Source organism: Equus caballus, chromosome 1, assembly GCF_041296265.1.
Source record: "Equus caballus isolate H_3958 breed thoroughbred chromosome 1, TB-T2T, whole genome shotgun sequence".
Taxonomy (NCBI): Eukaryota; Metazoa; Chordata; class Mammalia; order Perissodactyla; family Equidae; genus Equus; species Equus caballus.
In genome coordinates, this window is record NC_091684.1 from 104,878,652 (window position 1) to 104,900,919 (window position 22,268).

At 41.6% G+C, this 22,268-nt stretch overlaps 2 protein-coding genes across 11 annotated transcripts in view; one reads left to right on the top strand and one right to left on the bottom strand.

Annotated features, from left to right (window-relative positions):
* RCCD1 (RCC1 domain containing 1) overlaps positions 1-22,268 on the top strand; it is a 50,702-nt gene that overhangs the window by 15,142 nt on the left and 13,292 nt on the right. For 3 of the 7 annotated variants that reach the window (XM_070230854.1, XM_070230851.1, XM_070230849.1), the window contains exon 8: positions 8,892-8,954. In XM_070230854.1, the coding sequence (XP_070086955.1) occupies positions 8,892-8,954 (63 nt within the window). Of the gene's footprint in view, positions 1-5,575; positions 5,894-8,872; positions 9,875-21,032; positions 21,269-22,027; positions 22,210-22,268 lie in introns of those variants that run through there. The other 4 variants (XR_011424292.1, XM_070230845.1, XM_070230842.1 and 1 more) reach the window with 4 other exon arrangements.
* Positions 9,065-22,268, bottom strand: part of PRC1 (protein regulator of cytokinesis 1) — a 29,149-nt gene continuing 15,945 nt past the window's right edge. Inside the window, exons 4-15 of one of the 4 annotated variants that reach the window (XM_023649712.2) lie at positions 21,761-21,994; positions 21,513-21,683; positions 20,883-21,032; positions 20,137-20,284; positions 19,191-19,327; positions 16,871-16,966; positions 15,624-15,770; positions 15,300-15,410; positions 12,814-12,924; positions 12,133-12,232; positions 11,691-11,732; positions 9,065-10,115 (exon numbers count right to left, since the gene is read on the bottom strand). In XM_023649712.2, coding sequence (XP_023505480.1) covers positions 11,713-11,732; positions 12,133-12,232; positions 12,814-12,924; positions 15,300-15,410; positions 15,624-15,770; positions 16,871-16,966; positions 19,191-19,327; positions 20,137-20,284; positions 20,883-21,032; positions 21,513-21,683; positions 21,761-21,994 — 1,425 coding nt within the window. In that variant the 3' untranslated portion in view covers positions 9,065-10,115; positions 11,691-11,712. Of the gene's footprint in view, positions 10,116-11,690; positions 11,733-12,055; positions 12,233-12,813; positions 12,925-15,299; positions 15,411-15,623; positions 15,771-16,870; positions 16,967-19,190; positions 19,328-20,136; positions 20,285-20,882; positions 21,033-21,512; positions 21,684-21,760; positions 21,995-22,268 lie in introns of all 4 variants that reach the window. The other 3 variants (XM_023649689.2, XM_023649704.2, XM_023649696.2) reach the window with 3 other exon arrangements.

Here is a 22,268-nt window from a genome sequence, read left to right on the forward strand (position 1 = left end):
GTTCTACACGTTACATTTGTGAGATATGTCTCTTAAATGTTTTAACTCTGTAGTAGTTACACTCTTAATTTTTTTTCCTTGCCACTTACTTATTTCTTTAAAAAACCAGGTGATTGATCTTAAAGAAAGTCTGGCATTCTGGATTTCCCTGATTCTCCGCATTGTGTCATTTAATGTATTCCTGTATCCTCTAAGGGCCTTTATATTGTCTGTTCTCATTCTTCTTCCCTCTGGCATTATGTTCTGTATTCATTCATCACTCAACAGATATTGCACGGTTAGCAGGTGACAGACATGGCACAGGGTACTGGGGATACTTCTTTGGCCTTTTTATTTTTTATTTCATTTTTTGAGGAAGATTAGCCCTGAGCTAAGATCTGCTGCCAATCCTCCTCTTTTTGCTGAGGAAGACTGGCCCTGAGCTAACATCGGTGCCCATCTTCCTCTACTTTACATGTGGAATGCCTTCCACAGCATGGCTTGATAAGTGGTGTGTAGGTCTGCACCCAGGATCCAAACCAGTGAATCCTGGGCCACCAAAGCAGAACACGTGAACTTAACCGCTGTGCCACTGGGCTGGCCCCAATAGTCTAGTTTTTATCTGTCACCACATACGTGTGCCCCTTTAAATGTAGTCAAGTTTATCATTTCTCCTTACAGTTAATTTGTGTGTGTGTGTGTGTATGTGTGATTTAAGAAATTTTTCCTGACCATGAGGTCTTTAAGATACTTAAAAATTTGTTTTTTTTTAAAGATTTTTTTTTTTTTCCTTTTTCTCCCCAAAGCCCCCCAGTACCTAGTTGTATATTCTTCGTTGTGGGTCCTTCTAGTTGTGGCATGTGGGACGCTGCCTCAGCGTGGTTTGATGAGCAGTGCCATGTCCGCGCCCAGGATTCGAACCAACGAAACACTGGGCCGCCTACAGCGGAGCGCGTGAACTTAATCACTCGGCCACAGGGCCAGCCCCCCAATTTTTTTTTATTTTAGTAAAATATACTTTACAGTTACCATCTTAAGCATTTTTAACTGTACGGTTCGGTGCTATTAAGTAGGTACACACTGTTGCATAATCATCATTACCATCCATCTCCAGGACTTTTCATTCTTTACTGAAATTCTATACACATTAAACATTAACTCCTCGTATTTCCCACCCCCAGCAACCACCATTCTACCTTCTAATTTTTATCTTTTTTCAAATGGCTAGCCAGTATTCCCACCCTCAGTGATTGGAGATACCACCGTTATCACATGTGTAAGTTCCGTATGTGTTTGGGTCTACTTCTGGACCTTCTCACCTACTGGCTGTACACACTGTGTTAGGTAGGGAAGCTTTATAGTATGTTTTATCCTGATAGGGCTTGTCCCCCTCCCCCTTCTGTAGCCCAGTTGTTTCTTACTAAGTTTTGGGAGTTGTTATATATTTTAAATACAAGTCCTTTATCAAATATGTGATTTGCAAATATTTTCTCCCAGTTGGTAGTTTGTCTTTTCATTCTCTTTATGGTATCTTTTGCAGAGCAAGTTTTAAAACTCGTTAAAGTTCAATTTACCAATTTTTTTCTTTTATGGATCATGCTTTTGATGTCTTAACTAAGAACTCTTTGCCTAACCTAATGCCACTGAGTATTTTTTATGTTTTCTTCTAAAAGCTGTCTAGTTTTACATTTAGATCTTTGATCTATTTTGAATTAATTTTTGCATGAGGAGTGAGACATAGGCCAAAGTACTTTTCCTTTTGCACTTGAATATCCAATTATTCCAACACCATTTGTTGAAAATAACTACCCTGTCTTGCCTTTGCACCGTTATCAGAAACCAAGTGACCATTCTTGTGTAGGTCTTCTTGGACTCGCTAATCTGTTCATTGATCTGTTTCCATCTTTCCACAGAGAAATACCACACTGTCGTGATTGCTATAGCTCTACAGCCAGTCTCAAAATTGGTAGGCCGAGTCCTCCAAGTTGGTTCTTTTAAAAATTGTTTGGCTATTCTAGTTTGAGTTTCCAAATGAGTTTTACCGTAAATTAATCTTGATCTATAAAAGAAAATCTCTTCCTGGTATTTGGATTGGAATTGCATTACATCTATGGATCATTTGGGGGAAGAACTGACATTTTAGTATGTTGAGTTTTCCAATCCAAGAACACAGTATGTCTGTATATTTAGATCTTTCTTTCATCAGTATTTTGTAGCTTTCAGCATATAGATACTATACGTGTTTTGTTTGATTTATACCTAGGATTTCATTGTTTTGGAGTTATTGTAAATGTTACTGTTTTACAAATTTTAGTTTTCACTTATTGATTGCTAGTATGTAAAAATAAGGATGATTTTGTATGTTAACCTTATATTCGATGACCTCGCTAAACTATTAGTTGGAGCTTTTTTGTAGGTTCCTTGGCGTCTACTGTCACGTTGTCTGTACATAAAGACAGTTTAGTTTCTTCTTTCCAGTCTGCGTGTCGTTTCTCTTTCTTCTTGTCTTCCGCTCTGGTTAGGAATTCCAGAACAATGCTCAATAGAAGTGGTGAGAGAGGACCTCCTTGCCTTGTTTGTGGCCCTTCTCTGTTGTGGATGATGTTACCTCTAAGTTTGCTTTGGTAGATGGCCTCTGTCAGGTTAAGGAAATTCCCTTTTGTTCCTAGTTTTCTAGAAGTTTTTATCATGCGATGTTGAATTTTGTCAAATGCTTTCTCTGCATCAGTTGATATGATTGTGTGGTTTTTCTCCTTTGGTTTGTTAATATGGTGGATTAGACTGATTTTTTTAAATTATATTTAATTCACATACCATAAAATTCATCCTTTTAAAGTACATAATTCAGTGGCTTTTAGTAAATTCACAATGTTGTGCAACCATCACCATGATCTAATTTCAGAATATTTTCATAACCCCAAGAAGAAACCCTGTACCAGTTAGTAGTCACTATTTATTTACCCCCAACTCCTGGCAGCCACTAATCTGCTTTCTATTTCTATGGATGTGCCTATTCTGGACGTCTCATAAATGGAGTCATACCACATGTGGCCTTTTGTGTCTGGGCTCTTTTACTTAGTGTGTTTTCAAGACTCATCCATGTTGTGGCATGTAATATTAGTACTTCAGCCCTTTTTTGGCTGCATAACATTCTACTGTATGGATATGATACCTCATTTTGGTTATCCATTTGTCAACTGACGGACACTTGAGTTATTTCCACATTTTGGTTATTATGACTAATATTGTAAACATGCATGTACGTATTTTTGTGTGAACATGTTTTCAATTGGGTATTAATACCTAGCAGTAGAACTGCTGGGTCCTATGGTAATTTAACTTTTTGAGGAAATGCCAGGCCGTTTTCCAAAACAACTGCAACATCTCACATTCCCACCAGCCATGTAGCCTTGATGGCCAGGAGAAACCCCACTTCGTCATCTTATATTGTTATATATTTTTGGATTTAATTTGCTAATATTTTGTTAAGGATTTTTGTGTCTATGTTCATGAAGGATATTAGTCTATAGTTTTCTTCTTTTGTGTTTCTGTGGTTTTGGTATCAGGGTCATTTTGGCCTCAGAGTTGAAAAGTGCTCCAACTACTGTCTTCTGAAAGAAATTGTATAGAATCGGTGTTATTTTTTAAATGTTTAGTACAATCCACCAGTAACACCATCTAGGCCTGGAGATTTCATTTTCAGAAGGTTTGCAATGATGGATTCAATTTCTTTGATTGCTATAGGACTATTCAGATGATTTCTTTTTGTGTGAGTTTTGGTAATTTGTGTCTTTCAAGGGATTTGCCCATTTCATTTGTCAAGTTTCTGTGCATAGAGTTGGTAGTTTTCACTCATTATCCTTTTCAAGTTGGTGGAGTCTATGGTGATATCCCTTCTTTCACTCCTGATATTATTAATCAGTTTTCTTTTTTTCTCTTTGGCTGGAGATTTACTGATTTATTTTTCTTTTAAGTAGTTTTTGGTTTCATTACTTCCCTCTATATTGTTTTGTCTTTTCAATTTCATTGCTTTCTGCTCTTAGTTTACTTCCTGTCTTGTCAGGTTATTTTGCTTGTCTTTTTGCAATGTGGAAGCTTAGATTGTTGAGGTGAGACTTTTTTTTTTTTTTTTAAAGATTTTATTTTTTCCCCTTTTCTCCCCAAAGCCCCCTGGTACATAGTTGTATATTCTTTGTTGTGGATCCTTCTAGTTGTGGCATGTGGGACGCTGCCTCAGCATGGTTTGATGAGCAGTGTCATGTCTGCGCCCAGGATTCGAACCAACGAAACACTGGGCCGCCCGCAGCGGAGTGCGCGAACTTAACTGCTTGGCCACGGGGCCAGCCCCGAGGTGAGACTTTTTTTAATATAAGCATTTACTATTATAAATTTTCCTCTAACCATTGCTTTAGCTGCATCTCTCAAATTTTGATATTTTTATTGTCATTCATTCAGTTCAAAATATCTTCTACTTTCCCTTGAGACTTCCTCTTTGACTTATGTGCTATTTAGAAGTGTTATGTAATTTCCAAGTATTTGGGTATCTATCTTCTGAGAGCTTTTGTTATTATATATATATCATGGTCAGAGAACATAGTTTGATCACTTCTGAGTCTTGTTTTGTTGAGGAAGATTGTTGCTGAGCTAACATCGGTGCCAATCTTCCTCTGTTTTGTATGTGGGACTCCACCACAGCATGGCTTGATGAGTGGTGCCTAGGTCTGTGCCTGGGATCCAAACCTGTGAACCCTGGGCCACCAAAGTGAAGCATGTGAAGTTAACCACTACACCACTGGGCTGGCCCCTGATCATTTCAATTTTTAAAGAATTTAAGGTTTGTTTTATGACCCAGAATATGGTCTGTTTAGGTGACTATTCCATGTGCACTTGCAAAGAACGTGTATTCTGCTGTCACTGGATGGATTGTTCTACAACTAGGTCCAGCTGATTAATGATGGGATTACATTGATTATTTTTTGCCTAGTTGTTCTATCAGTTACTGAGAGAGAGTGAAGTCTCCAACCCTAATTGTGGATTTGTCCATTTCTCCTTTCAGTTCTGTTTTTAGGTGCATAAACATTTAGAATTGGGACATCACTGAAAATGGTGTAGGGAACTCCAGGACACTGTGTCTCCACAAAAGCACCCACAGTAGTCCCCCTTATCCACGAGGGATATGTTCCAGGACCCCCAGTGGATGCCAGAAACTGGGGCTAGTACTGAACCCTAGATAGTTAGTTGTCCCTTGGTATCTGCAGGGGGTTGGTTCCAGGACCACACCCCCCCCCCCCCCCCGCCCCCAACCAGATACCAAAATCTGCAGATGCTCAAGTGCCTTAGCCCTCTGTATCCATGGGTTCCACATCCACAGGTACAAAGGGCCAACTATATATACTATGTTTTTTCCTATACATACATACCTACAATAAAGTTAAGTTTACAAATCAGGGACAGTAAGAGTAACAATAACTAATAATAAAATAGAACAATTATAACACTATACCATAATAAAAGTTACCATAGATGTTAGCAGCCTCAGTATATGATTTTTTTCCTTTCCTAATTAAGTCGAGAACTTTCACCTTTTCACTTAAAGGACAGACTTCTCTGGCGTATCCAAATTACCAGCATCACTACTCTAGTGCTTTGGGGCCATTATTAAGGGTTACTTGAACACAAGCACTGGGATACTGCGACAGTCAACCTGATAACAGATGGCTACTAAGTGACTAATGGAAGCGTAGCATATACAGCTGGATGAAAGGATGCCTCACCTCCCGGGCAGGACAGAGTGAGATTTCATCACACTACTCAGGACAGCATGCAATTTAAAGCTTATGAATTGCTTCCCATCTAATATTTTTGGAACACAGCTGACCATGGATAACTGAAACCGTGGAAAGTGAAATCGCAGGTAAGGGGGGACTACTGTAAGGAGCTGGCAAAAACTCAGAATCAACTTTTGTAGAACTCTAGAAATCTAGTCAAAAAGTTACAACCACCAGGGGAAGTCTTGGTGAAGAAAGCAGCTGCTGCTTAGCGGTAAGAATGCCATGGTATTTTAAATGGCCCGCCTACCATCTCCTACACTCCATACTGGCGGGGGGGTGCTATGAAGATGAGAGCTCACATTTCTGGTGCAGGTCACTAGTACTAGAGGGAGGAATATGGTCCTTAAAGACCTGTGGTTGTGGGTTTCAATGTATCTGGCAGCTCCCTGAAGGATCATCACAAGAGCTGGCCTTTGTTTCTCCAGACTCAGTGTTCCCAGGGCTGGGCAGCTTTTGCCGAAAGTATTTAAAGGCACAAGTACTGGCTGCAGCAGCCTGGGCAAGGGACTACAGCTGAGACAAGCAACAGACATACAGAGAACCCGGGAAGAAAGAGGTTGGGAAAGGAGATAGATATGTAGGAGGAGAGGCGTTTTAAAGCTCCCACAATATACTGGGGAATTGAGAATGCATAACACATGCCCAGGGCTGGATATATGCTCAGAAGTGCCTGAGTAAACACTAAGCTTCACTTTTGGCTAGCCTTCAGGCTCCACAGGAGCAAGAAGTGAAGACTAAGGCAGAGTTGTAAAGAGCCTGGCTGAGCCCTGATGGCGTGCTCCAACACAGAGCCAATCTGTAAACATCTGAGTATTTTTTTCTTTTTCATTTTTCTGTTAATAAGTGAGTTTAGCAAGGTTGCAAGATACATGAGCAATATACAAAAATCAATTGTATTTCTATATGCAGGCAACAAACAATTGGAAATTATAATTTAAAAATACCGTTTATGATAGCATCAGGAAATATGAAATACTTAGGGATAAATCTGATAAAGATGTGAAAGATCTGTACACAGGACCTATAAAACCTTGCTAAGAAAAACCTAAATAAATAGTGATATGCCTTGTCTGTGGGTTTGTCATGTTAGATCTCCCCAAATTAATCTACAGATCCAATGTAATCCCAATGAAAATCCTTGAAGATTTTTCTCTAGAAATTGAAAAGCTGGTTCTAAAATTCATATGAAAATGGAAAGAATCTAGAACAGCCAAAATAACTTTTAAAAGTACCAAGTTGAAAACTAATACCACTTGATTTCAAGAATTAGTATAAATCTACAGTAATCAAGACAGTGTAGTATTGGCATTAGGACAAATGCATCAAGGGAACAGAAACACATCTACGGATGACTGATTTTTGACAAAGGTGCAAAGGCAAGGCAGTGGCGATAGGACACCCTTTCCAACTAATGGTGCTGGACACCTGGACGGCTGTGTGCAAAAAGAATGGGCTTAAAGCCATACCTGGAACCATACAGAGACAGATACACACAGAGCCACAGTGCATCACAGGCATAAACGTAGAACCTAAAACTTAAAACTGTAAACTTCTAGGAGAAAACCTTTACCAATTTGGATTAGGTAAAGATTTTCTTAGAAAAATTTCTTAGAATTTTCTTTTTCTTAGAAAAGCACGATTCAAAGAACAAATGGACATTATCAAAAGTAGACCTCTGCTCTTCAAACACACTGTTAAAAGAATGAGAGGAAAAACCACGGACTAGATCTTTCCAAAACATGTCTGATAAAAGGACTTGTATGCAGAATAGAGAGCTCTCAAAAACAGTAAGAACACAACCTAATTTTTAAAATGGGAAAAATAGTGAATAGGTGCTTCACCAAAGGAGAAGGATGGCAAATAAGCATGTGAAAAGATGTTCAACATGAACAGTCATTAGAGAAGTGCAAAATAAAACCACGAGATACCACTTCAAATTTCCTAAAACGGCTAAAATTGTACAGACTGACCATACCAAGTGTTGGAGATGGAGAAACTGGAACTTTCATACATTACTGATGCAAACGTAAAATAGTCCAACCACTTTGCAGAACAGTTTAGCAGTTTTTTAAAAAGTTAAACATACACTTACCATACGTATGATCTAGCCATTGCACTCCTAGGTATTTATTCAAAAGAAAAAGAAAATATATATCCATACAAAGACTTGTACTTGAATGTTCATAGCAGCTCTATTTTTTTTTTTTTTTTTTTTTTGCTGACCAAGATTAGCCTTGGGCTAACATCTGTGCCAATCTTCCTCTGCTTTATATGTGGGCTGTTGCTGCCACAGCATGGCCGACAAGTGGTATAGGTCTGTGCCCAGGATCCAAACCTACAAAGCCATGCTGCTGAAGCAGTGTGCGCCAAACTTAACCACTAAGCCACAGGGCCGGCCCAGCAGCTGTATTTTTAATAGCCAAAAACTGGAAATAACCCAAATGTGAATATACATAATTGAATAAACTGTAGTATATCCATACCATGGAATACAACTCAACAAAAAAAAGAAATAACTAAGGATACAAGCAACAATGCAGATGAATCTCAAAATGATGAAATAGTCAAAGAGCCGGACCCAAAACTAATACCTATTATATGATAAAACTAGAAAATGCAAACTCCTCTATAGTGACAGAAAGCAGATCAGTGGGGGGTGGGGGTGGGGCAGGGAGGGAAGACTTATAAAGGAGCAGGAGGAAACTTTTAGGGGTGATGGATGTTAAGTAACTTGACTGTGGTGATGGTTTCACAGATGTATATACTATGTCAAAATGTATCAAAGTATACACTTTAAATATGTGTTTTTTTAATAATAAAAATAAAGGTTATTAAGAAGCCAGGCAAGCCTTACCCTATAGAAGTTAGTCCTGTTAATGATAAAGAGTAGTGAAACCAGAGGTTTCCTAACACTGCCTCAGCCTCTTTATACATCAGGAATTAGGTTTTTTATTTCTCACAAAAAACTTCTCTCAGAATATAAGATGTTCTTAAATGAAGAAATGCACAAAAGAATATAAAAATCACACTCCCGACTGAAAATTTCTTATATGTTCTCTTAGCCTTTTCTGTTTTCCGCAGACCAAACCAACCAAAAAGTGATTTGGGAAAAAAACCAAACACCACAATATATCTTTCTGAAATGTAAGTATACACATTTTAATTTATTCTTAAGAATATATTTATATTTTAAAAACAGGACCTGTATACGTATGACTAAACAGCATGGCTGACAAAGATCAAGTCCACACTGGTAAGCTTTTGAGAACCATTTAATGTGCTGACAGAAGTAGTGGCGCAGACAGGATAATAAATAGTGCTTTGGGGAGAGCAGTAGTGATCGACAGGATAGGTCAAGAAGGAGCCTCATCGTGGACGCCACAGCAGGAACAACTCCCCAGTACTGACATGTGCAAAATTCCAGATCTCCACGACAGAAATGGCCCAACCCATCCAAACAGTGTCCCAACTTGGCTGGCAACTGCAGGGGACAGATGAACTCAGGCATAACGGGCACAGGGATGGGGGACGGGACCCAGAGAAAAACTGAAAAACTCGAGTTCAGACAAGCATGTGTGTTCACATACACATGCCCCCACCAAGGGCATTGCACTATATAACAGAACTGTACACAGTTTAACAAAGGAGCTCCCAGCCGCCCCATCACCTCTTTGGCTGTCTCAGCTTCTGACATGCAGACATCCTCATCAGGTGGAAGGCTGTCGTGTGGTAGGGACAGGCCTTTAGGTGAGAGCAAAGCTATCATAGCTATAGCATTAACTGAATATCTCTAAACAAAAAAGATATTAATTGCTAATTATAAGTGTACAAGCCAAAATTACTTCATGTCCCATACCCCAAGGATGGGCATAGTCAATCATTTTCCTACACAATGGTGAAATAAAACAAGCCCTTGATCGTGCTTTAGCAAGAGGAATTATGGGGCAGAAAAAGAAATTAGATTCAATATGCTAAAATTTGCACTTAATGCTATGAACTAAGTTTTAATGTGTTTGTTGAATCAAAAATAAAACCAAGTCTCTAAGGACCCACTAAGCCTATTATGGAGTTTCATCTGTAACACTCATTTACTTCTGTAAGTTAGGCCCACGGTAATGGAACCTCTCGAGGCTTTCAAGGACACCTAAATTTAAGAAAAATGAAAACCACCCCTCTCTAATTAGGTCCAGTCTTGGCACAGGAAGCCACAGCTGGCTGACTGATCAGGGCTTCTCAGGACTGGATGTTGGTCGAATTGAGGATTCGAGAAGTAGCATCAGATTTGGAAGCCTTTGAGAGTTCTCGCTGTTGAGAAATAAATAACATCAGTGGCAGTACTGCCCCTCTCATGCACGCCCCGCCCTTGTAAGCATGGGTGAGTGTCAGCATGAGGTCCCTGAGGGCTGCTTCCCTGAGACAGAGGTCCCTAGCCCAGCACAAGCTGTGTTAGGAACAAAAGGTGAGGGACTCTGACCATTCTTAGTCACGGATTAAGCGTGTGCACATATGCCCTTGACCGTTTCCTCAGCCGGTCCATCCTGTTAAACCCTCACAGACAAGCAATCCCTTATACTTCACAAAATACTCTGTTGTCAAGCTAGGTGGGCAACAAGCTTTGGTCTTCTGAGCCCTTTCTAAAACAATGGGCCAGACCATATATCTACCAATCCCTGGGGCTGAGGGCCTTGTAACCTGCTGGTGATTTGATCTCATGCTGGAGCACATGGTATAGAAGCAGAAGATAAAGCATGAATGACCTTTGAGAAAGACCGATGTTAGTAGCGGTTAGTCTACTGGCTTTCGTGCTGCCTGGTGGCGTCTACCAGTCATAGCAACCAAAACCAGATGAACCTGTCTAGGCCTAGCCAGAGGCAAGCAGGTACATTTAAGCCCCAAGTGGATGAAATGGGGCTTGGCTGAGCAAGTGAAAAAGAGGAAGCTGGACCCTCTGTCCAGCAGTCAGCTCGCCAGAGTGTCACACACCCACTTCTATAGGTAGAAGCACATCAGTCCTGTAATTTGAGAAAAGTGCCAGCATGTGAAGCTAGCTTCAATGCTCAAAATGAGCTATCACCATGGGCAACTGTCCCATTCTCCATCACTGCAGCAACAGGAGAGCTGTTGCCCTAGGCTTTACTCAGTATCCCCGCAAGGGTAAGGAGCAGCTTACCTCTCAACAGAAAGATACGAGGGAAGAGGGAACACACATTGTTAAGTAAAGGGCACTGCAGTTAAGTGTTAGTAAATATGGACTAGGTTACTAGGAGCTGAAGAACATTCTGGAATTTCTTTCTTCCAGTGTCTCTCATATGCTTTTGCAGCTCAATGTGGTAGAAATAGGCAAAGGCAAGGAAATGAGTGATGGCTAGCTCAGAGTAGACGGAAAGTTGGTGATTAGCCCCGAGGGGTTAGTAAGGCATATACTCCAGGAAATAATCAGCACACAGGTCAAGGACCTCATAGGCAGCACACAGCTGGGGCTCCCCTCCCCACGTGATGGACCTCTGTTCTTTCCAGCACATTGGAGGCCTCTGATGTCACAATTGGGGAGGGTGAAGGTTTTCTGTTATGAAATAACATGATAAAAAAGCTTTGCCTGACTTTAGGTGGGGCTGAGAATCCAATTCAAGTCTGAACAAATTTTCCTGTTAATCAGCAGGTTAGTCAGTCTGTTGGAACTTAAGCCAGATATTTATTATTTTTGAAGTCTGTATTAGGATTTTCTGCTTCCTTTGTAAAAAAAAAAAAAAAAAAGGGTCTGTGATAGTACAGCTGAGATTATTGGTTAGTGTAGCCCTGTGCCCAGATGGAAATGAAGCCAGCAGATGACAGATCAGTTTGGAAAAGGGACATGGGACATGCAGGGGTTGCCATACAGACCTGAAGCCCAACAGTGGAGCTGTCAGAGAGGGATGGATCCTTCTAAGAACAAAGAATTAAGACAATTACCAAGAACTCCACCAAGAGAGCACAGGGCAGCTGATCAGCAGGGTCACCTCCTGCAGCCAGGGAATGGTATTTCTTAAGCAGAAGGATCCAAGGTAAATGTCTAGTTGCTGCTGCCTTCTGTCCTATATACTCCCCTTAAACCACCCCCACCCCACGCCATGGTCAAGGCAGGAAAGGGATTCTCAGCCTCCAAAGAACCGGCCTAACTAAAAAGCTGGGTGCCCTGGGGAAGATACCCACTCTGCCCCAACTGTGTGCTCCCCAGAGACTGGTAGATATTAGAAAAGGTGAATTACCGCAAACTCAGAATAGGTGCTGGCAACAGAATTAATGCTGAAGTTGCGCTGGAGAGGGGCCGAGTTGGGGTACCCACCACTCAGGATGCTGCCATTGAGCTCCAGGTTCTCCTTGTTGGCTCCATGCCTACTGGCATGGGGTGTTTTTTTTCCTGAACAGCTGGAAGTGACAACTGGCTGCAGAGAAAGGAAAGACAGATCAATGTATCATCCTTATAATGACTACAACACACACACATAAATGCAGATTGTCAAAGGCTGATACCATCTTTATATTATTCATGTGTCTGGAATCCTGTACTTCTGGTTTAAAGAAATACAAATTCTAAACGATCTGCAGAACACCTGTCTTGAGCACAGTCTGTAAAATACTTGAAAGACTGGACGCGTTTTAGCACATACTCCCCACCATATGCGAGAGTACCGGACTGTGTCTAGTGATCCAGTGTCACTGGGCTGGAACCCACATGCAGGGACTCCGCTCAGCAGCAACTGAAGACTAGACTTTAAACTGAGCCTAGGGGCACCATCACCTGCTCTTGAGTGTCCCAGTTACACCCCGTGCTTCCCTGATGCTGGTGGGGCTCAAAAGGACCATTCTTTTTCTGATTTAGTTTTTTGACAGATTTGCTAGCTTACATCTGTCATCTCAGCATCTCAATGATAACTGAATCTTAGAAACTGGAACAGATAGGTGGGGCCCCTGGGTAAACAGGCTGGGACAGTGCTGGGGATGTGTTTGTACAGAGCACACTAACCTTGCTGCCAGAAGGTGGAAGTCGAGACACAGGAGAGCGGTAGATCGTCCCCCCAAAGATGGGCCGCATGCTACTATTGGCCGTAGCATTGGACATGGTGGTAGTGTTCAGCTAAGGAGAAGAATAGAGATTACTGATGTGAGTTACATGCTCAGCAACCCATCCCTACACTACAGAAAAATGAGTATGGGAAGCAGTCTAAGAAAGATGGGTTTCCATGGGGAATCGCTTTGAGGAAATCTGTGAAAAGTGTTCACAGCCTATTTATATCTAGCAGACAGAACTATAAAGTGGCACAACCATTTTGTTTTTCAAAGTTCAACACTTAGCATATGACCCAGCCATATCACTCTTAGGTATTTACCCAAGAGAAATGAAAGCACATATCCATACAAAGACTTACACATAAATATTTATAGCAGCTTTATCTGTAATAACCAAAAAACTAGAAACAAGCCAAATATCCATCAACAGGCAAATGGATAAGCAAACTGTGGTGCAGTCACGCATTGGAACACTGTTCAGCAAGAAAAAGTGGTGACCTATTGATACATGCAGCAACAGGGATGAATCTCAAAAACAATTATGCTAAAGGACAGAAGCCAGACAAAAAAGGACATGTAATAGAGCCAGCCCTGGTGGCCTAGTGCTTAAAGTTCCGTGCTCTCCACCTTGGTGGCCCACGATCGTTTGCTAGTCATGGAACCACCCCACCTTGCTGTCGATTGCCATGCTGTGGCAGCAGCTCACACAGAAGAACTAGAGGGACATATAACTAGGATATACAACCATGCACTGGGGCTTTGGGGAGAAGGAAAAAAAAATCTTAAAAAAAAAAAATATGTAACATATGATTCTATTTATGTAAAATGTTAGAAAATGCAAACTAATAAATAGTGACAGAGTGAATTTGTGATTGCCAGGGGCTGAGGGGGAAGGAGGAGAGGAGGGGGAGGCGGAAGGGAACACAGGCATGAGGAAACTTCAGGTGTGACGGATATGTGATCATTGCCTTGATTGAGGTGACAGTTTCATGGTGTATACATATGTCAGAAGTTATTAAATGTTGTGTCAATTTTAATAAAGCTGTAAAATTTTTTTAGTTAACTCTAGGTGGATTAAAAACCTTAAAATGGAATAGCAAAACTATTAAAATCGAAGAGACAAACTAGGAAATAACAATGTAGAAAAATATTTGTATGGCTTCAGGTCATGGGTAGCTTACTTACAAGGTACAAGAAGTACAAATCATAAAGAAAACAGACTAAAAACATTTTTATTATATTAAAATTAAGAACTTTCTGTTCACCAGCAAGACACCATAAAGAGTAAAGAGACAAGCTACACAAGACACACACAAGTACTGCCAATGAGCATGGCAAAAGGTTCAACTTCATTAGTAATTAGGGAAATAAAAACCAAAATCATGAGACATTACTTGATACCCATCAAATAGACAAAAATTTAAAAGTCAAGATTTTCATCACGTGTTGGCAGGGACTGGAGCCACCTCGACACCAAGGTACTACCACTGGGAGCATGGATGGGTACAACCCCTTTGCATCACTGATGGGAGGGTTAGTGCTGCCAGGACTTGAGAAGTGTGTGGATACAGCCCTCTTGAGAGCAAGGGCTGGGTCACTTATCTCTGTATTCTCAGCATCCAGCACAGACGTTCTCAAACTTTTAATTAAAACACACCTTTCTAGAATTGAATTTTAGTGTTTTTAAAAGTTTATTTTCATAATAAAAAATTATGTGTTAAACTACCTAATATCAAACAATATGGAACTAGTTTAATAAAGGTGTGTCAAGAGGATAGAATATACAGCTAATAACGAGCATACATTTGAAGAAAGTTTGATGCTATAAAAAAAATCACAACCAATACCAAAAAGGCAGAAATCAAAATTATATAATATGATCTCTATTTTGTAAAAACACATTATTTTTAAAAACCTTTTTAAAAAGCAAGAAAAATACTCTCAGTGGTTCTCTTAGATGATTTTTTTAAACATTTCATATGTTACAAAATATGAGTTGAAGAGGGAAAAAGGAAATGATGCTCCACTTCCTTTATCAAAGAAAAAGTTAAAAAAGGAGAAACTCCCGATTTCCTGTTCTGGAGATTCAGGAGTATTAAGTATTCTACTTACAAAACATGAAAGTCTTCTTTCACATAGTACCATGGTCACTTGTCGGAATTCTGAAGGTTTATCATTGCAGAATGTTGGCAGGTACTGGCCCCCCTAAGTTTAATCTGAGGACTCAACAACTGGACACATCAAAGCTGGCCATGCCTGACAGTCACTGTCCAGTCTTCTCAGGATTAAACTGCACTCCTCCATTCACTCTCTCATGTGGACTCGGCCTGGGAGGCCAGGATAGCCCTTCCCCATCTCTGCAGGACAGAAGGCAAGAGACGGCCCAGAGCCCTGTCCTCAGCAATCCCTCGTCAGTAGTGGTCCACAAAGCCTCACGCTTACCTTGCGCACTTTGCCTGGCGTGTTGGGTGCCAGGCCTCGCCGCTTGTTGGGTGTTCGAGGAGCACTGCCATACAGCATCTCTGTCTCTGTCTGCTTCTTGTTCTTTAGTTGCTGTGTGAAAATCAGAAGCAATAGTGATAAATCCCAATAAGAGAACAGGTCTGAGATGGGAACAAAAGCAAGGCCAGAAATCTGGTGCCAAGTCTCTGCAACCAGAGCTAAAAAGAGCTGTGGTGGGCTACTGCTTCCCCAGCCCAGATCCCTGGCAGATGCTGGGCTGCTCACATTATTATCTTCTCCTCTTCGCAAATTGTGTTCACTTACTCTTTCCTGCTTGGCTCGCTCTTTCTCTAGTCGATGCATCTCCCACTGTTCTGTCACATACTCCATGAATTTCTGCCCATTCACCACAAACGCTTTTGAATGCTCCTGTTCCCACATGTCGATCCGTGCCTTCAACTCCTCTTCCAGCTGAGCCCAGACACAAGGACACGTTAATTACTTCAAATCTTTGGTATGAAGCCCAAATGATTCTCCCAAAGAATGGCTCCTTCCTCCCAAGAGCATCATTAGCCTAACTTCAGGTAGCTGGACCCATGGAGGTACAGGTCAGAGTGGCCAGAGATCAAAGCCTAGGTATGGTTCTTTCACAGTACACATGAAGGTGGGAAAAGGCAAGAACCCAGACTCTGCCCACTAAGGTTCTGGGGCCTAAAGCTGGAGGCGGCACTGGGGAAGATGGGTGACATGAAACAGGCAGTGGACATTAGAAGCAGCACTACCTGGGTTCCAACCTGGAAGCTACCTCTCACTGGCTATGAAAAGGGGGCAAGGCACTTAAGTTCTCAGTGCCTCAGTTTTCTCATCTGTAAAAATGGAAATAATACCAACCTCACAAGGACGTTATAACGATTAAATGAATAAATGGAAAGCACTTTGAAATAGTACGTGGCACTTAATTTAATAAATGCTGTTATTACCAAAATAGAGAATAGGAATGAAGCCCACAGCACTTTAAAAAGCTTGCCTTGGGTTACAGGCTGAACTGTGTGCCCCAAGTCATATGTTGAAGTCCTAGCCCCAGTACCTCAGAAAGTGGTCCTTTATTTGAACACAGAAGTAATTAAGTTAAAATGAAGTCATTAGGGTGGGTCCTAATTCACATGACTACTGGTGGCCTTATAAGAGAAAATTTGGACCCAGACACACAGAGAAGGAAGACCATGTGAAGACACAGGGAAGAGATAACTACCTCCAAGCCAAGGAGAGAGGCCTCGGAAGAATGCCTCCTTGCCAACCTTGATCTCAGCCTTCCAGCCTCCAGAACTGTGAGAAAGTAAATTTCTGTGGTTTAAGCCACCCAGTCTGTGGTGCTTGGTCATGGCAGCCCTGGAAAGCTAATGAACCTTCATATTCAGTTGCTTATACTAGGAAGGCCTAGTATAAGCTTCCTATCTTTGCCTAAGCTTTGGAAGAGAAGAGTTTTGTGGCAAAATGAGTCAAAGCTGCAAATATACAAAAAGTGAAGTATTTTGGAGCCAAGCACCAAGAACTCTTAGCAACAATATTACCTTAGGGAGTGTTTTTTGGAGCTTCGCTCGTTGCTTTTCTTCTTTTAAAAGATTTCCTCCACGATTCGTAAATCGACTTGGATCTGAAGCTTTTCTCTGTGAAAAATACATTTTTTTTTTTTTGAGGAAGATTAGCCCTGAGCTAACTACTGCCAGTCCTCCTCTTTTTGCTGAGGAAGCCTGGCCCTGAGCTAACATCCATGCCCATCTTCCTCTGCTTTATTTGTGTGACGCCTATCACAGCATGGCTTGCCAAGCAGTGCCATGTCTGCATCCAGGATCCGAACTGGCGAACCTGGGGCCACCGAAGCGGAATGCGCGCACTTAACCACTGCGCCACTGGCCCGCCCCTGAAAAATACATTTTAATTAGCATAAACCCCTAGACAGAACAATTACTTCTGCTATGATGCCTTGCTCTCATCAACTGATAAATATTATTAAGTAGACTTTCCAGGAGTCTTGCATCCCATCCACTCTCAGCAGTGAGAAATGGTGGAGTTCTGAAGCGGGGGAGCGGAGGGTGAGCACTCCCGGGAATAGGCAAGATCATCCACTGGCGTGCAGGAAAACTGCTGTTTCCTTTTCAGTCTAAAAAGTCTAAGACAGGCTTCCCTATTTAATGTACAGTGTCGCTGGTCCCTTCCTTGGTTTGGCTGTCAAAAGGAAATGAGGTACGCAGAGGGACAAGAGGGGGTTCTACACTCGGAGGGCTTGGTGGTGGCACCCCTACTTGCCCCCTTACTTCTGGCATATTGAGACAACGCAGCTTAAATTAAGGGGTTTGCCCAGTTAAGTTTATGAAATTAACCCTCAAAATGGACAAGTAAAAAATGTAAAGTGGTAGGTTTCTTATTCTTCTTTTGTTTCTATTCTATCATATATACAGTATATCAGAACATGAGTATATAACTTGTAAATATAAATTAGGTCTCTACACTCAAAAATAGGGTCAGATAATCAGAAAAGTTTAGAAACAATCTTGACAATTTGAGGGCCAAGCTTGTAAAGAAATTCTATTTCCCTTCCAGACTGCTTGTTTGGTGACTGCTTATAAATGCTCACTAAAGGGGATGGTAGTTTCTTTTTTCTTAAATACTGGCATGTCTACAAAGGTTCCTTATTTGGCTCTTTATTGACATTTACTACTCCTGCTTCTTGCTTTCAACCAAAGTAAAGAGTCACTGAAGACTAGGACACCTGTTCTTAAACAGCTATAAGATTTCAGACAATTCTCTCCACTTTTGAGTCCTAGTGTCCTGCCTGTAAACTTGTGGGAGTTGAACTCAGGATTCTAAGAAGGCCCCTTTGAGCTCTAACAGAGAATGAGTCTCCTTGAATTGTGTGCCCTACGTGCCTCATTTGCTTCATTCTAGTCCCAGCCCTGAGCTCTAAAATGCCTTGGGAACCAGTATATGCAAAGTCTGTCAGAAGAAAAGGAATTCAGAGTAAAAACATGTGCCCCCAGGGCCGGCCCAGTGGCCTAGTGGTTAAGTTTGTGCGCTCTGCTTCGGCGGCCCAGCGTTTTGCTGGTTTGGATCCTGGGTGCGGACATGGCACTGCTCATCAGGCCATGCTGATGCAGTGTCCCACATGCCACAACTGGAAGGACCCACAACTATGTACCGAGGGGCTTTGGGGAGAAAAAGGAAAAATAAAATCTTAAAAAAAAAAAAAAAAATAGTACCCCAATACCCAGACAATGTTCTATGAAAATAGCCAAAGTTGGAATGGTAGAGAATGTTAGTTGTGTGCCCCAACACCCATTCTTTCTCCTTTCTTAGTAACAGAACCCACATTTACCTGTGGCAGCAATTCTCCCAGCCTCACCAGCAGCTGGTGTGCATGTAAGCAGAGGTGCTGTGAGGAGAGCCTGGGAGGAGCCCTTAGTGGGGCTGGAGGGGCCACGCCTTCTGTGTTCTTTCCTCTACCACGCTGCCTGAAGTGCTAAGGTGGGAGCTTGGGAGCCACCCTGGCCCTGAGGATAAGGCCCACCCATTAGTGGGAGGGGAGGCATGAGAGGGAGAAGCCTGGGCCCCTACTGACTGTGGAACTGCCATACCTGCCCTGCACTGCTTACCTCTGGACTTTATGTAAGAAACTTCTACTTTATTTAAGCCATTAATTTTGGGTTTTTCTCTTATATGTTCCTGCATACAAGCTTAACAAATACAGATAAGTTAGCAGTAATTCAGAGATTTAATACCAATATGGTATTAGAAACTGGTAAGGAGCAAAGGAAACTGGACTCGGACCCTAACCAGGGCATGGTTTCTGAACACTTTATTGTACTCTAAGGAAAACAAAAACTAGGACACTACCTCAAACTCTAAGAAGAGCTTCCAGCTTTCTTCCCATTTCTGGACACCTTCAAAGAGTTCTTTGTGAACCTCATAGTAGTTTCTTAACCGCACAATCTCGGCATCATGGAGTTGGAGCAGATTTTCTGTGTAGTCCTCTGCAAGATATAGGCCCAGTAATTTTAAAAAATTCTTCTAGTGTTTAGTATCCCAATTTACTAATCCTTTGTCCCCCTAAGATGGAAATATTTTTCTTCCTTATAGTAAAAATGGTACAATAAATAAGTCTATATTATGGATAGTAAAAGCCAGGTTTGTCACGATCAGCCTGGGAGTACTAGGGACTAAAGGACTGGAGTGTGGACTAAAATGATTCAGATTCTCAAACCTCTGTCATCTCTTGCCTTGTCTTAGTTTCTTTCATATTGTCCCTTTCTACCCTGCCCAGTAGAGGGTTAGGTCACAGATAATGTCCAAAAACACTTGTTGAATTTAGTAAAGACAGCCTTACATTTATATTCAGTTCAGGTCAGACCAGAATTCCACTGGGCGCTGGGCTCCAACTCTGTGGGCTCAAATGTGGGCTCTGCCATTGACCTGCTTGCTGTGTGCCTCTGGGCTAAGTTGCTCAACATTTATGTGCCTTAGTGTCCTCATCTGTTGATATGAGGATTAAGTGAGATCCTATTGTTAAGGGTTTGACACCGCATCTGGCATAGAGTAAGCACCTGGTAAACTTAAGCTTCACAAGTACAGGTTACAGTGATATACTACTTCAGAAATCAAGAGAGCCCTTGTTTCCTAATAGCATGTGCAAATGGTTCTTTGTACAGGAATGGCAGTTTATGCTGAATGGCTTGAAAAGGTGGCTATATCTGTTCAGCAGAGGAAATACTTCCTGGTGAATGTATGCACTTGTAAAAGACAAGTGAGCAGGCCAGCTGAAGACCACCGCTTCTATACTAACCAGAATAGTAAGGGGCAAAAGCGTTTCTCTGCTCCTGGCTGTAAAAACACTGGTCCCAGTATTGAGCCAGCTCCACTCGAATGGCCTCAATCACTTTCTTCATGTTTTGCATCTTGAGTTCTTCCAACCGATCCACTTCTAATTGCAGCTGAAACAAAGAGACCTGTTAAAGGTGCCTGTCATGCTTTTATATTCATGGAGATTTGCAAAAGTTTCCCCCTCACCTTTTTTTTTGTGCTGGGAAAGATTCGCCCTCAACTAACATCTGTTGCCAGAGGAACATCAGTTCCTCTCTCTCTTTTTTTTTTTCCTCCCCAAAGCCCCAGTACACAGTTGTATATTCTAGTTGTAAGTCCTTCTAGTTCTTCTATGTGAATCGCTGCTACAGCATGGCTACTGACAGACAGTGGTGTGGCTCTGTGGCTAGGAACCAAACTCAGGCCGCTGACGCAGAGGACACTGAACTTTAACCACTAGGCCAGCAGGGCTGGCTCTAAAAGTTCCCCCTTTTCAAATAAAATTACAACACAAAGCCACCGGGGTAAATCAACACTCTATAACATTATAGGAGCCAGAAATCTAAGAAATGTACACAAAAGATAGAAGATGAACAAGCTATTGCCAACTTTCTCTGATGCTTGTATTAAAAACAAACTCACTCAAGGCAGAAGCGGTAAAGACATCAGACTTGACACAGGAGCTCTGCTCATACAGACTGTGGACCCAGCGCCTGTTGGGTTTCTTACCGCTTTCTTGACCTTGGCCTTTGACCCAGTCATAACCGTGGCCACAGCTTCTCTCTCTTCTGCAGGTATCTGCAATCTGTCCCAGAGCTCTCGGATCTGAGCTCGCAGACCCTCACACACTGCTTCATTTTGTGACTTTCGCATTTCTAGCTGTAGCAAAGAGAGCCGTGGTTATAGCAAAGGCAGCAGCACAGAAAATGCTAGCCCTCTGGCCTCCCACAAAGACAGTCTGGACCCACATGGAGAAGAAGCACTTTTACAAGATTGTGAAGAGCCGTGTTTTGATGACTTCTGAACACCAACTGTAAGGCTGTCATTATAGTAGGATCTCAAACCCCAAGACCTGGATTAAAATTTTGAATTAAAAAAGATTTTTTTCAATTAAACACTAAGCTAATTCACATGACTATTATTTCATCCAAAATTTCAATTTCACATTCTTAGAGGTACATACACATTTTTTGTTAAAAAAAAGAAAGTCAAGTTTGTATATCATATAATACTATTTTATCCTCTCTCATTCTCTTCAGTTAGACTGGCTCCTTATTTAAGACTCAAGGAAAAAAACTCGATTTTTTCAAATTGCTGGAGATGCTGGAGATCCCAGGCCGTAATCTGAGTAGACCTTACCTGCCGCAGCAACTTCTGTAGTGTTGTAATGTTCTCCAAAGACAGGCAAAAGGCATCTTCATCTTCACACACCACATCTCTTTCAAAGCTGGTGTCTGGGGTGTGATCTAATTCTTCCATACACAGTATGATCTGTCTCTTTAGGTTGACAAACTCCTCATGCCTGGACGCCTATAAAATAAGATGATTAGGAGCTACGCAGAGGAAAGTGAGGCGACCTTTGAGGAAGTGCGAATGCAGCAGCATACCTTTGCCTGCCTCAGTGTTGCCACATGCTGTCTGAACTGGCTCAGCTCTTCTAAGCTGGGAACCGAGGTGCTGCCAACATCATAGTGGGGCATGCAAAGAATTTCACACAGTTCCTGATCTTGTTCTTGAAGTAGTTTCAGTTCCTGTTTTCTCTCCTTTTTCTGTTTTCGCATGAGTTCTACCTGAGTGCGCAAATCCTTTTCTAGTTGCAGGATGGTTGTCTCTCCTTCTTCCTGGAATATAAGACAATGTACCACTGTTCTAAGGTTCCAGGTGGATTTCTTCCAAGGAAGAGAAGGACAACGGAAGAAGGCTAGGATGATGGACTTTTAGTTAAACTTACAAATAAGTCAACTCATGGCCAACAGAATATGGCACAAAGAGGATCCCCTAAGGAAAGCATCTAATAAAGAAAGGTACCAGGGCACTTTGCAAGAGGTGAAAATTGGTTGGAAAGCTTGCTTTGAGTCGGCTATAGGGTATTATATTTAGCTCGTAACTAAACGC